Source organism: Phalacrocorax aristotelis, chromosome 6 (assembly GCF_949628215.1).
Source record: "Phalacrocorax aristotelis chromosome 6, bGulAri2.1, whole genome shotgun sequence".
NCBI classification, from domain to species: Eukaryota; Metazoa; Chordata; class Aves; order Suliformes; family Phalacrocoracidae; genus Phalacrocorax; species Phalacrocorax aristotelis.
This window is the reverse complement of record NC_134281.1, coordinates 63,160,205-63,175,923: the sequence shown is the minus strand read 5'-3', so window position 1 is coordinate 63,175,923 and position 15,719 is coordinate 63,160,205. Positions and strand designations below refer to the sequence as shown.

Genomic DNA, 15,719 nt, shown 5'->3' with positions numbered 1-15,719 from the left:
TTGCCATATCCCATTACATTTTAAACTAGATCACCTAGATCACACTTCTGATTTTTTTTTTTTTTTTTAAAAAAAAGTGTGGCTTACCTCAACCTATTTTGCTTTATTTCTCCTGAGGTTTCAACAGGATAGTCTTGTGCTTTATTTGCCTACATAAACTGCTAGAAAACTTCAAAAGCAGCCACTGAAACAAACATTTCTCAAGACAGTTGCTTTTTCATAACTGAAATTGTCTTTAATTTCTGAATTCTGTTATAGTGATTTATAAAGAGCAATGCAGAACAACATATCTAGATGGGAATTCTGGTTCAGATAAGGAGGTAAGTTATGAGAGTCGTAACTGAGATTAAGATGTATTCATCAGACTTCCTGCTGCATACATCTTTGGGATTGGAGAGAGAAACTTCATCGATCCTGTGTATCTGAGATAGAACGGGTTTGTTAAAATCCATTATATTTACCTCAGAAACCTGATGTCTCCTCCTACTATCAATACTGATTGTCCTCTCCTCCGTTTACAATAAAACCCTCTTTCCCTTCATTAAGCCTTTTCTAACACTATCCTGTAGTTCCCCAGAAAAGCCCTCAAAATCTAAACAGATCAAGATATTCTTCAGCACTCGTTTACTTTCTGCTAGCAACAATTGCTCATTCTCTAACAAAAGCACTGGTGTTCTGGGCTATTTACTGCCCTTGTCTCATAAAGCATATCAAGAAGTCACTGCTGACTTTTTTTCCCCCCAAGGTTGATTATCGCCTCTTTGCTGCTGTTCTCCTACAGCTATCCTGGATGTTAAGGTTGTTGACACCATGCTCCCGAAATGATCTTCTCAGTCTTTCTTTCCCTGAGGCTGGAAAGATGACACCTGTGCTTTACTGCAACAGTCACAGCTGCTTGAGGACTGCAAGGAGGGAAGCAGAACACCTAGCCCTATGAGGGATCTAATCCAGGACATCAAATCTGAGCCCCAACTGACGATTTTTAAAATGCAGATGAACACTGATAGAGATCTCAGGAATCTTGAGCTGTAATTTTCCCTATAATCTGTTTTAAAAGCTCTTCCAAGACAGTTATTAATCAGTAGGTGTGTTGTAGACCTAATGTTTCAATGAAACAGTAAAGGCTGAAATAAAGATTACAAGACTGAAATTTAACTCAAAAAAAAAAAAAAAGCAGCAGTTTAGGTGCACTTAGTCATAAGTAGCTTGAGGCTTAATTGAGTAGTCTAAGGCTATTTCATTTTAATTCAAATTTCAAAAAAGTTCCTTTACAATTTTGAGATGTGACTCTTGAGGGTAAACATAATGTCCTTTTCACATCAATTGACTTATTTTGCTTTGTGGCTAATGAAGAACTGACAGTTATTACTAAAAAATTTAATTTCCCATTTTCCAGAAAAGGCAGAACCATTTCTCATACTCCGGTGGTTACTTTTTCAGTCAACACAGAAAGCAAATTTCAGGTTCAAGGGTTCTACATATACATAAAAAGTAAAACAACTACTCAAAGATGTCTTACAAAAGCAGTCTTGAGAAGCTTATGTATAAAAGGTTACCAAAGGCAACAGGGGGTTTAACGCTGTGTTCAGCTTATAGACACCATGCATTCTGAACATTCCCTTTCTTCAGTTGTACTGTGTATCTCACTCACTGCTTCTGATTGCTTGCACAAAATAATCTCGTGGGAATCTCACTCCTCAATAAATTGATTGCAGATGGCCCAAGAATTACATGTTGCTTCTTAGAAAATGATCTGCATTTATTAACTGTTCAATGAGTCTTTCTAGGAAAAGTTATTTAAAGCTGCCCTGCATTACTTATGTTTTATTTCTCATTTAATTAAAAAAAACTTAAGAATGTAAAAATAAGTACTGCTCACAACTTTCTTCCTCAAGGGTTTTAGTTAAATATTTTGCTTTGCAGTCAACACTGTCAAACACTGTCACCAAAGCTTAAGCGTTTAACCAGGTGGCTATTAACTGGATTTTCAGAGGTCTGAAGCAATCAGTTTCTTTTGGAATCAAATTCAAGCCGCAGCTTTTGTCTTTTCATGTGAACAACTCGGATATCCTGATATCCATGTTCTAACAGTAACTCTAATATATTTTAAGCAATTATAAACTCTTGGTGTATTTTTTCTCCATTCTTCCTGGCATACAGACCTTGACACCTCAAAATTACATGCTACAACCTTGACAACACTGTAGTACAATTTGTCAGATCCTCTCATTTTCATGACTGAAACAGGAAGTGTAATTGTAACAGAACGTATTATATGCACATCTGTTAGAAAAGGCAAAAAGCTGAAGAGGCATCAAGATTCTAAGAAAAACCACATTAATTTAGCTCAAAAAAAGTAGTTAAAAGATGTAAGCAATTTACCAAAACGGGGAAAAGCAACACAACTGAACTGAGCCAGATCCACACCTCCTACTGTGGCTGCCTGTATCGTAGAATTGTTAGGGTTGGAAAAGACCCTTAAGATCATCAAGTCCAACCGCTAACCTATCACTGCCAAGCCCACCACTAAACCATATCCTCAAGCACCACGTCTGCCCTTCTTTTAAATACCTCCAGGGATGGAGACTCCAGCACCTCCCTGGGCAACCTGTGCCAGTGCCTGACAACCCTTTTGGTGAAGAAGTTTTTTCTTAATGTCCAACCTAAGCTTCCCCTGGCGCAGCTTGAGGCCATTTCCTCTTGTCCTGTCGCTTGTTACTAGGGAGAAGAGTCCAACCCCCACCTTGCTACAACCTCCTTTCAGGCAGTTGTAGAGAACGATAAGGTCTCCCCTTCCAGCCTCCTCCAGGCTAAACCCCCCCAGCTCCCTCAGCCCCTCCCCAGCACACTTGTTCTCCAACAAGTCTTACATTGCAGGCGTTGTTACTCTGGCATTAGACGTTATCTAATAATAATAATCACTGCGGATACATGAAACATCACTGGCACTGAGATGATTAAAACAAACTTTAGTCAGGATTAGTTTCAGGTTCTCTTCAGATTGAGGCAAATGCTTTTTTTATGGGTCATGCTGACTTTTTTTAAGATCATAGGAAAGGACAATTGGATGTGGTGTTTCCGTACATGATGTTTCTATACTATTTACTAGTACAAAACTCTGGTCTTCACAAGGCAAAAAAAAAGCAACCAATGAAAAAAAAAAACCAACCCAGATAAACCCCAAAATAACAAAAACAACAAAAAGCCCCCCAAGCACTCCAAGGCCACAAACTTCTTAAAAGAATAAAAACTTAAGAACGCAGAAAATTCCTGTTGAGGTCCCAGAGGTAGGCAACATATTGGTAGGCTAAGTAAAACGAATGCTTTTGAAACAGTATCGTGAAATCACTTACACTAACAAATCAGGTGATCAAAAACACCTAGGTTGCTTCATGATAGATGCCTTCATTAATGCTTACTTAATAAAAAATTTCAGTTAAACAATTTTAGAGATGTATTAGTTGCAATTACACAAAGATTAACACCTGCAAGTAAAATTGTACGTATTGTTCCAAATACGTATTATTTGTATTTGACACAGAAGCAATAGCTCAACACTCAGATGGGCTGTTTTCAGTCCAGTAAAGAAACCGGCAAAAATCTATCCTTCAGTTGGTTTCAGATTTGACCCAAAATAGCTGAGATTTAAGAAGCATTCTCCTACATCCAACTATTGTTGGGGAAGGGGGAGAGGGGGAATAGGAAGAGTGCTACCACAATTCCATTGCAAAACCTCAAGAGTGGCATTAAATGGTGTTCTACCCAGCTTAATAGCCGGTGGACGCCTCCTGTATGCGGTGATGTGCACTCAAAGCAGTCCAGAAAGGGCTCAAACATCTACCAAAGCCAGTAGAAGTCGTCTAATTCTTTCAGGCTCCCCTTAAGAGATCCTGGCTGTTTGCATACTGTCTCTAAGTCAGTACAGTAATATTCAGCTCTAAATACTACACGTATGAGCTCATTCGTGTTTCTTCATTGACATGTAAATGAAAGTATAAAAAACATGGGTATGCATGATGTACTAAGTACCCCGCAATGTGATCCAATGAATGGCAGGGCAATTTAAGTTACCTTTTTCCATACAGATAGACAATCAAAACACCACTCCTATTACCTTTAAAAGTCAGATACATACAAGTCCTTCTGTACTGACACTAATTATGTGCAGTTACATGACAGGAGGTAGATGCGAATCCCTGGTGCCAAAGCCCTGACCCTGCCTTAAAAATCAAAGAATGCCGGCTCGCTACTTGTTAAGATCTGAAATACTGTTCAGCTAATTGAGTAGGAGCTTCAAAAGAAGTGAAAATGAAACAGAGGTTTGTTTCTCGCATTAGTATTATTAGTCCAGATACATACTTATTGTTGGAGCCACAGGAAATTTCAAAGGCAGATTAGGCTTCAAGACAAATTGCTGTCCCAGCTAGGTAACTGTAGACACCTGGCATACTGTGGAAACTTCAGGTTCGTAGTGCTTGGTTGACTGTGCTTTCACCCCGAGCACTGAAAAGTAAGTGCACAGGCTCCGTCAGACAGAAGCTCTGCAACCACACCTCCTAGGAAAGCTCTCAATACCTCCAATTAAATTCCAATGACCCCAAGCCAAACACCTGCTGCAGCTGTACGGCTGGCAACCGCATCAGGCCAGTCGGCACAGGAGACCACCGATCTTACCATTCCTGATCGGAGCTGCTTTGTAGAAGTTCTGTGGATCTGTTCCTTCTGGTTTCAAGGAAGGTCATATGAAATACAATGGCAGCAGAAAGACAAAAAGGAAGAGTCCCTGGATCCAAACCCAAGAGCTGCAATATTCTAAATCCCAATGACAACTTAAGACCAGTGTCTTGGTTTAAATTGTTTTTGTGGTCTTGGTCAGTCGTGACTACCATGCTATCCATTATACCTCTGGCCCAAGTACATAATATGGATCAAATTAAATCCAGAAGTCAGAAAGGACTGTTTATTAAAAAATATAAGCAAAGTCCTCAAATTACAGTGCTTCTAAGAGATACTGGCACAAGCCGGTGTTCACACAAGCTGTATCAAAATGTTCGCTATCTTTATTCTAATTAGATGGCTCTCTCCACTTGAGGTCAAAGATTGTTTCTCAAATATCTGGATTTTGCCTGCAAATAAACCATTCTCTCACTCTATTTCCCAACAGCAGCAGCCGAGTATGAGCACTGAAGGAGCAACTGGAAATCAGTAATCCACCTTCCCTGACAGAACACTGGCCTTGCAGCCTCTCTGCCCAAAAACTTGTTTCAGGAACTCACAGGCTGAAGGTTAAAAACAAATGACGCCAAAAAAAGCCTTCTAGTGGCAAATACAGCAAGCTAAAGTTGTCCTCATTGTTTTGACAGAATCCATGCAACCTCCCAGCAGACGGCAAAGGCAGTTCTAAAACTCTACCAGCCAGGGTCTACCTTAAGTGGCCAATGGTTCTTCTCCTCTAATATTAAATGAGAGCTCAGCATTTTAGTTTTACACTGCAATGAAAAGAACTTGAAGCTTAAGCTTTGTTTCAAGCTCAGATCTAACACCAGATAACAAAAATATAAGCAGACAATACCTGAACAACCTCAGTATTAAAAGATTTCTACTACCAAGGATCCTGGTGACAAAGACTAACATTCAGAAAACAATAAGAGCAGGGAGGAAGGAAAAACAGAGTTTGCTATTTCTGCTTCTTTGAATACTATGGAATGAAGTGTACTGCTAGAAATTCAAGCACCTTTTACTTTTTCCTGGAGGTTTAAAAAAGAAATCCTAATATTTAAATACCATACCTAGATGACCTGCATCACACAGAAGCAAAAAAAGGTAAAAACATCAATTTATTTCTACCTTCAGGTCACTTCATGGTCATGAGTGAGTCACACGTAACGTTCTCCTTATTTTTGGGCTGCTGCATTTCTTTGTTAGCTACATCCTCCTTATGAAGTACTTATTATATAAAATCCCTTATTCATGCAGAATGTCCCCTATTCTGGAATGAAACGTGGAGGAACCCGAACACTCTTTCAACTCTTTCAATGAACATGCAGGGAAAAGCTGACACCCAATACAAAGGAATTAATTGAGAGTTTATTCCAGATGGTTCTCCTCACTTAGTACACAAGTCATCAGAATAATCTATCAAATAGACTTGGACTTTAAGGATATTATTTTTTTTCTATAATGCATTTTGGTTTTTTGCTTCTAATAACCTGTTTAAAAAAAAAACCTGCCAGATGAAACGTTCAGCACAAACTGCAATCCTTTGTATTTGTAGAAAATATGATTTACAAAAGGACACTATCAGGTAATTCTTATTTTAAATGTTTACGCTTATAAAAATGCTTTGGAAGCTTGAAACTGAAATCCTTTGTAATAATTCTCTTCGTCCTACCTCCCTCTTCCCATCTTAAATGCCTTTATTAGCCCAGGATTACCATAAACGACAGCATGCAGCTGCTGATTAAAAACATTAAAAGACCACAAATGGATAAATTGTGTTTTAAAAAAATGGAAGCTTACATGGATTTTTTCAAACAAGTAATATGCATAGATGGCTACGGTACTTGTCCATCAACCTTTACAGTGTCCACTTGAGGTAGCCTTTCTAAAGAATTACTAAACAAGCCCCAACATAATCTAAATCTTTGCATCAAAACCACTATCTGCTTGAAAGCCCACTCTCAATTTAACACCAGTGGTGATCAACAACATAATACATTTTAAAAGCTTTTGAAAAAACAGTAGGTACAGTGGACATAAATGTTAGTTCTAGATCTGCAGCCCATTGTATGCACATAAATATCTCAGCTATAATACATATTCAAGATCCATCCCTAAAAGCCATACCATTATGTAAAGCACAGCCATGCTAACTTCAGGATACAAACCATAATTCCACGTCTGCAAAATGAAAGTAGAATTAGTGGCAGTTTATTGCCTCATACAAATTTAACCAACATGGCGACCACGCCAAATGAATTAAAACATTTTCAGGACATATGTACAGACTGTACATTTCAGAAACATCTGAACAATAAAAATGCAAGAACAATCTCTGCATTACGAATTAAACTAAACAAATGGTTTGAAACCGTCAATGCATTGAATGGGTTTACAAAGGCACTTCCCTACCCAAAATAGGAAACGACAATCTGCAGCCTAGAGGGAGTTTGGAGAAGAGTGCTCATCAACTACTGCACAATCTCAACTTTAAGAAAAAATAAGCAGGATTTAATCAAACATTTATAGGATTCAATGTGATCCACTTCCAAAAGAGTTCACACAGTCTCATCTTTGTTTTTATGCTGCTTCTCTTGGCTCTCTTGTTCCGTACTTTGGCTCCTTCGACGATCATGTTTGTCTGAATGGTCCTTGCTATCACTGTGATCATGTTTGTGGGAACGTTCTTTGCTTCTGCTACGCTTTCTAGATTTTTCTTTGCTGGGACTCTGGTCTCGTTTTCTGGACTTCTCAACACTATCTGTTCTTCCTCTGCTTCTGCTTCTACTTTGTTTATTTGATTTCTCTTTACTTTCGTTTTTATGTTTACTTGATTTCTCTTTGCTCCTGCTTCTGCTGCGCTTACCTGTGTTCCTACTTCGGCTCCTGCTCCTATGCTTTCTTTCCCGGCTTCGACTTCTACTATGTTTTCTCTCTTTTTTGGAATCCCTCTTGTCATCCCGGTGTTTCTTGTCATCCTTATCATCCTTGTGCCTTCTCTCTTCTATATCACCCTTACTTTTCCTTTCTTTTGATCTTTCTCTAGATCGATCTTTTTCCCTCTCACTACCTCTTTCCTTATCGTAATCTCTCTCTTTTTTCCGACTCCGTTCATTTTCTTTCTCTCGCTCCCTATCCCTGTCTCTTCTATCTCCTTTCCTGTCACGACTTCGACTACGGCTTCTGTATCTGTCCCTGCTTCTACTTCGCCTCCGTTCTAGTGCACGATCAGTACTTCGAGATCTCCGCCTTTCTTTTTCTCTCTCCTTCGCTTCACGTTCCAACCTCTGCCGTTCTCTCTCTCTTTCTAGTTCTCTATCAAAACTAGATGATCCATGGCCTTCCCGATGATGACTTCTGCTTCTGGATCTTCTGGGAGACCTCCTTGGACTGATGGATCGTCTGGGAGACCTTTTAAAATAAAAGATGTTCAGTATGAAACACAACCTTTTAAAGTTAAGGGATCCTCTTTACTTTCCAATTTATACTTTACGTTGATATTTAAATACCAAATACCATCTGATTATTTTAATCCATTAGCATCCATAAACTGTTTTGCCTGTTGCACTAAAATCTATCTTAGTGAAAAGATGACACGTTTCTCGTAGTAAGTAGCGCAATACTGAACTTGTAACATTAATTTTCAAAATAATGCGAATATGACCTTGAACGTCTACGTTCTGCATGCCGGTCTATTTCTTCCATTCCCTCCTTGCCATCTTTCTTGATTTTTCTAGGTCTGCTTTTAATTTGCTGGTCAATGGTCTTCTGGACTGGCACAGGAATTCTTGGAAACAACGTGGAAAACCATTCAAGCTTCGTGAGGAAGGAACGAAGCATCTCCCCGATGGTCATAACGCAGCCCCCACCTGCCTTCACATCCAGGTCCTACAAAATACAAGCAAAAAATATCCTGATGGTCAAAAATATTCTTTACTGATTAAACAAAAATGCTGCTACATTACTGCCCTCTTGAAGTCTCATGATTATGAAAGTTTACTTGTCTCATATTCTAATACATTTCCTTAGAAAAATTCAAGCTCGGCACCCTTTAGATTTGGCAGTATGTTACAGATAGGGAATGGGACTTAATATATATGCATGCAGGCACATACTAATCCTGCAGCCATCTGGATGGTAAGGGACTGTCGATGAAGAGATTAACACAAAATCCCCTTACACAGTCTGGTTATATGGTATGATCTTGCATTTCATTTAAATGCCACGAAGTTGAGAAGTCCTCTCAAACTACATTTAATACTCCATTTTGTGGATGTACAACTGCGTACCATCATACCCAACCCTGTGGCCTAAATCATTTAAGAACTACATCATCGCCTATCTAAAAATGATCATAGAAAAACCTCTAGTACAAAATGGCATCCTAACAGAATTGGAAGCAATAGCAAACCAACTGCCATGAAGCAGTGAGGTTTCTAATTTAGAAATATGTAAAAAAATAAATAAATGAACAAATAATTGGAAACGCATAATCCATGATGACCATTGTCTCTGAAAAGGGTCATTACCGCATGAAGGCCTTCTTGCTATGCCCTCTCACAGCTCAGGACATGTTAGTCAGCTATTGTCAGTCCCAAACCTATAGTGCAAGCACACAAGGAAAGTGAGATTTGTTATCTAAACAGGAAGAGAAAATCTAAATGTAAAACTGCTTGCACTCACACACATTTAAGTGTTCAGATATACAGTTTTTCCAAATATAATCGCTGCAGAGATCTAAAGAAGAAAAAAAGGAGTTAAACGTAGCACCTGGAGAGTATGTACAGTTAAACAAAATAAACATAAGAAGCATTTTGAAAAGTAACCCAGTACCCTAGGGAAGTTTTTCACAGCAGCATGACAAAAGATGAACTGCTTTGATGTATTTAAGAACTGGAGAAGAAAAAAATCCTGTAGATTTAAATCATTCCATATATATAAATTTGCTCCATCCTATTGAGCTTGACCAGGACTGGTAAGAAGCTTAAGACAAGCAGCCCCAAGCACTTTTTCTTACAGAACACAAAGCTACTGAAAGCAGCTGGGAACGAAACAATAATTCCAAAAATATATTGGGAGATTTTAAACAACAATAATTAAAAAAAAATATATGCTGGTAACCAGTATCTGCAAAAACTGAAATGTATGAACTGTAAAAGGTGCTTCAAATAATGAACCCGTTAAGACCTGCATCATGAATCACCCTTGTGATTGCTTTACTGTCCTGGGAATCAAGTTGTTTGTGGGACCCTGAAAATGAAGCCACCCCAGTCCTCCTCCTAAGTTACAACGCAACACTGCAGAGAAGAGCTCATATTAACTAGCACCACCTGGGGGGAGAAGGAGGATATCTCAGCAACACAGTCAAGGTTTAAGTTTCGTTTGATTTTTGTTACAAACGTACAATAACACAGATTTACCTGAAATAACAGCTGTTTCCTTTGCACAGTGTTTTTGATACTTAGCATGAAAGAAGCTGTTTAAAATAAATACACTGCATTGCAGTCAGATACAGGTATAAATAACACTGTATTAACAGTATTCGGACATCATTTGCAACTACAACATTTGAAATTTCTTGAAGTAGATGCCTATTGTCACAATGAAGAGGGCAAGTGGTCCCCAGTTTCATTCTTAAGTCTAAGATGATGTAACTTAATACCTGCTCAATAAATACAAATTGCAATGCTACGTAGCGGACTGTATATTCGACTTCACAGACTGAGAAACCTCACCCACCAGCTCCTACTCCCTTTCTCTGGACAGTAAGTCAGGACTACGGTACCAAAGGTATTCTCCTATCTGACTGCATAATAATGCAGCCTCTTTACTGAGCTGCTTCAGTTCGCAACCCAGGTTTCTTTTTTTTGCCCCATTAGCAAAGACATTAAGGTTACTAGAAACAATGCCACCTTACACAGTAATGAGGCTGTTTGTTTCTCCTCTGAAGAAATACTGGGTTTTTTATTCCAGGACATGAATAATCACCACACAGATTTTCAGTACTATTTTTCAAGGTGAATGTTGGTTTCTGCTATATACTTCCCACTCTTCTGTGAGCACCAGTTCCCCCTGTCCCAGTAACAGTGCTACATCTCTATTTTGCATTTCTCAGGACTTAATATATACCTTGCTTAAAAATAAATTATTTTTCTAAAAACCACACAGAAGCCACACTCACACAGCCTGCTGTCTGCATTCTGATTTAATAAACCTGTTTCACATGACTTTGTAATATTTGACACAGTAGCATCCTGGACAATGGAAAATTCTGTTAAACCTTTGAAATCTAAGAAAAATGACCCAGGTCCCAGCTCAGACCTGCTTCCTGCACTAATTAATGAAGTTACAAGAACATAACATTGCAACATTCAAACTTCAGAGAACCTTATCAAACAGTGTTTAAACCTGAAGTAGTAACGTGAAAAGAAACAAAAGAAAACAAATTATTACCCTCGCCGACATACCTCTTCATCATCAAGAAAGGATTCAAACCAGTCCCATAGATCTGTAGGTGGTTGTGTGTACCTTTAAGTACAAAAAGAATGTAAAATTTTAATACAGCTTTCTGTATATTAAATTAGTCATTAGCTGATTATATTGATACTTACCTAATATACATAAATCCAAGAGCCCTAATATATGGAGAGTCTGTATGAGTTATAAGGCCCATCACTTGCTTACGAGTGAGTTTCAGTGTAAATAATTTGTAGAGCAGACAAAAGGCAGTAGACACAATTCCTCCAGTTCCAACGCCACGCACCTTTCAAAAGAAAAAAAAGTTAGGTGACAATGCAGGAAGTCACAAAGACATTATCCCAAATCTACAAAAGAATACAAGAACTAACACAGGAAAAAAAATCAAAATCTACAAACAGAGCTATGTGGAAAAAGTAACAGTACTTGCTTCTACAGCTCTGGAATACTTTTATAGCTAGGGACCGAACCAATACACAAACAAGTTTTAGCTATGCTTGGGAAATTTATTTATGAAACAGAGAAATTTAAGAAGGCACGTACTTCTACTTACCCCTCCACACATCCCTGTCTGGCCTGCTGTTTTTCTGCTCCCCTTTTCCCACGGTTCAACGTGTGTAACCTGAAAAGGTAGGGTTGGGGGGAGGAAAGAAAACAAAATGGCAGTTACAACCTCCATAATGTTCAGCTACCTACGCAAACCTAATTTAAACAACGGATATCTTAACTCATTCTTGAACAGTTTGCCTTCTCCTACCAAATTCAAGATCAAGTCTGCACTGTCATTAAAGCAAAGAATGTGGCTTTTTTAATTACCACATGAAGAAATTATAGCCAAAATAATGAATGAAGCTAAAAAAAGAAACAATACCGCCAAAGCAAACATCCATACTTATTCTTATACTTCACGTACTTTCAAATACTTTACGAACAAACCCAATCATTACTATTTTCTCAGGTGACTAAACAATTACCTTTATTTAAACTGTCTCTTAAGTTCAGCAATACCTGCTGATGACAGCTACAGAAGTAAAAATCTATACAGTCTCATATTCATAAATCTCATTTATGCAGTGAGCTTAGCTAGACTTGAGTATCACCTACAATTAGGACAAAAGAAAGATGTCTAAAGTGTAGTACTTTGATTTAAAAAGCCAGTGTTTTTTTCTTGCAGACTGCAGTAATATTCTTCTATAAAATGGTTCCTAAGTACTAATGAGTAAAGCTTGCCTAATTCCATCTTTTGAGGTGCAAACAAATGTAGTCAACCAACACCATTCCTTAAATTTGACAATAAGTGTCATAAACAAGTTAAGAACCATAAAACTACCTAAGCTACATTTGAAATGGTGAAATTCAGAAGAGTAATGTCTGGCTTAATAAACAATTATACTTGTATACTTCCTAAACATGTCAACTTGAAAAAGTAAGTAAAAGCAAGACCAAAAAGATACAATGGTGTTACACTGGATGGGGGATAACAATTTGTGGCCAAGCTGTACTATAGTTCACAAAACATGAAACAAGACTATGTACACAATCACATGAAATCAGAGATACGCTAACAGCTGAAGTTGCTGCCTTACGCGTATAGGAAACATGGGAGATGCCAATACCATAGAATTCCAAATCCACTATGACTTCCTGTATTCTTAGCATCATATGATAAGTTCACAAATACTCCATAAATAATACCACACATCCTTCTGATTATTTACGGTTTTGCCTCTGACAGGAAATGAAAAGTAGCTTTTACTCAAAGGACCAAGTGTGACACTATCACAATGGCAGTCTCTGATTTTTTTTTTAGTTAGTTACATTTATTGGCCACCATCAACATGCTGCTTTTGACAGATACCAATAAAAAAAATCCAAAGCCCTGAAACCAATACTCATTTCAGAAAAGAGTCTTTAAAGTTCTGATCCTACAAAGACTGCTGCATATGCCTAACTTGTTGGAAGTATACAGATTAAATGCAGTTGAGGACATGCACATGGTGCTAAGATCAGGGATAAAGAAAGAGGAAGTAATCTACTCTGCAGGTACAGAACTGAAACAAGAGACCAGAACCACAAGTGAATTAATCCAAATTTCTAGACAGAATCTATGCCTTCAAAGATGGTCCCTTATCACTAGCTGCCTGCATGACTTAAGATCTTTCCTGAGAATCCAGCACCCAGCGTTCTTAAATTTTTTTAAATGAGCCATTTATTTTGGTTCCCAAACAAAGACAAATACACTTGAAAAATACACCTGCTATGGTGGATATAGTGCTCATTCAAAAAGAAAGAAATTAAAAAAAAAAAAAGGCCAGCAATTTTTTCAGGAATCTTAAAACACGAACAGAATTTACATCTTCTGAATATCTACAAAGTACCTTAACGATGAGGTTATCTTCTCCCTCACATCTATTACTCATAAGGGGCTGAGTTTCCTCTTTATTTAGCATGCAGTTTTGAGTCAGAATAACTGTCAAGTTCAGTAAACAAACTTTATTTTCATTGGATTAATAAACAGATATCTAATGGCATGTCAACATTCCACCTCAATTTAAGACTAAGCCACTATGGAATGAAATCTGAGATAACCAAATGAACTACTTGACCTACTGCAGTTGAGCTCTACCAATACTAAGACAAGTCACACGAAATATTTTTACTACATGTAAAGTAAACTACTTTTTACTACATGAAAAGGCCCATGTAAAATACAGTAAGCTCTCAAATTTTCTGAAAATGTTTCTTACATAAATTTTTCAGCTCTTGCCATCACTTGCAAAAATAAACTTTACTGCTTTCCATTCTGATAGTCAGAATGCATTATTTCTATCTCACATGCAGCAAGCAGTAAATTAACTGAAGAGAAGCTTTGTCAACAATCTATGTTACTCTGAGTATTAGGAGAATTAAGTAGCCCACTCCAAATGACAAAATGACAGCACTTTTCTGCTTGTGCTAACAGGAAAAACAGTAGCACTGTCTTCGTAAGTAAGGGCGAACAATGCCAAAAATCTCAAAATAATTCCACGGAGTTATTTTTCACAATTATAGTGTCCTAAGTAACTTGACTTGGCCTGGTTACATGAAACAAAAAAGCTACCTTTTTTAATTTCAAAGTATATTGAAACCTGCTGACACAGTAACATCATCGAGCAGAATCAATTCACCCGAGAAAAATATCTCGATAACCACCAAAGTACAGCTGACTAAAGACAGCAGTTGGCATTATCTAAGTTTTGCTCTCATTATCAGAACAAAGAATGTGGCTGAGTTGATGAGCATTAATTATGCATACCTCTACCTGGGAGACTGGCTTGATGGAAGCCTCGCTGCAAAACTGATTCAACCCTGCTAACAAAACAAGAACTGAGACATGGGTGCACTGATACAGTTATCTCTCCAGCACATCTTGCCTAACGCCACGAGAAGAACTAAAATGAACTAGGTTTTGATTAGGAGTGGCGCGGGGGGATCCTAACCTCTAACTGACGAAGAAGGCCACACGCAAACTCCTGTTGAAGCCACGTACAGTCGCCACCGTACCTTTAGCGCAGTGGTATGGCATAGCGGCAACTCCTAGGCTGCGGGGAGTGCTTGTCTCTGGAAGTGGCATGCAGATCGGGTCCCCTCCCCGCTCTCTCCGACGCGGAGCGCGGTTCTTAGACGGCCATTTCACCCCCACTGCCCTGGTTCACGCTGCCCACTTCAAAACTAACTTACTACCCCCTAATTCCAAATCCAACGCGAAACTTGCTTCTTTTATAAGACAGAGAACGCAGCATCTTGGATTCCCTCAGTTAAGCAATGAAAAAGAGATTTGATCCCATCCCTTATCGCAAAGTAAGAGGCAGGAAGGCAAGTGAGAGAATCCGCAGGCCGCAATCAAAGCCTTCCCACTTCGAAAACCCCAGCCACGAGGAGGCTCAGGACTGGCGCCAGCACTGCCCCGAGGAGTCCGCGGCGCCCAGGGCGCGGCCCGCAGGCTCACCTTGAAGTAGATCTCGTCCACCACCTCATGGTAAGTCTTGAGCTCGTAGAGCTGCACCTTGAAGTAGGGCGACGAGAGGATATTGGTGAGGATCATGGGGTTCAGGTTCATGGTCTTCTCATTCCCCCACAGCGGCAGCACGTTGCCCTGCTTGCCTGAGGCCGCCGGCTTCGGCGCTCCGCTCTGCAGCTGCTGCTGGGCCGGCGGGCCGGCGCCAGGCTGGTGCTGGGCCGCCTGCTGCCCCTGGCAGTTCCCGGCGCCCACGGCGGGGCTGTTGTTGGCCATGGCGGCGCAGGGCCCGCAGCAGGGCGGCGGCACACGGCCTGCGGGGCGGACAGGCGGCCGCGCCACACCAAAGCGAGGCTGCCGGGCCGGGCGCTGCCTCCGCCAACTGCCGACAAGATGGCGGACCCTGCGGAAGTGACGGCCTCGCCTTCCGGGGCGAGCCGACCAATCCTCGCGGGAGAGCGCGGCGGTACGAGGCGGGGGCGGGTAGCGGCCAGGGCGCCTATTCCCCCGTGGGGATTGGCTGGCT

General features: G+C 39.7%; 1 protein-coding gene across 1 annotated transcript; it reads right to left on the bottom strand.

Moving 5' to 3' along the window:
* Window positions 1–6,065: 6,065 nt before the first annotated feature.
* Window positions 6,066–15,601, bottom strand: PRPF38B (pre-mRNA processing factor 38B). The gene is made up of 6 exons (XM_075098292.1): window positions 15,185–15,601; window positions 11,750–11,818; window positions 11,331–11,482; window positions 11,187–11,247; window positions 8,384–8,607; window positions 6,066–8,130 (listed from the first exon to the last, which is right to left on the bottom strand). The coding sequence occupies exons 1-6, from the start codon at window positions 15,467–15,469 to the stop codon at window positions 7,278–7,280; spliced, it is 1,644 nt and encodes a 547-aa protein (XP_074954393.1). The 5' UTR covers window positions 15,470–15,601; the 3' UTR covers window positions 6,066–7,277.
* Window positions 15,602–15,719: the final 118 nt, after the last annotated feature.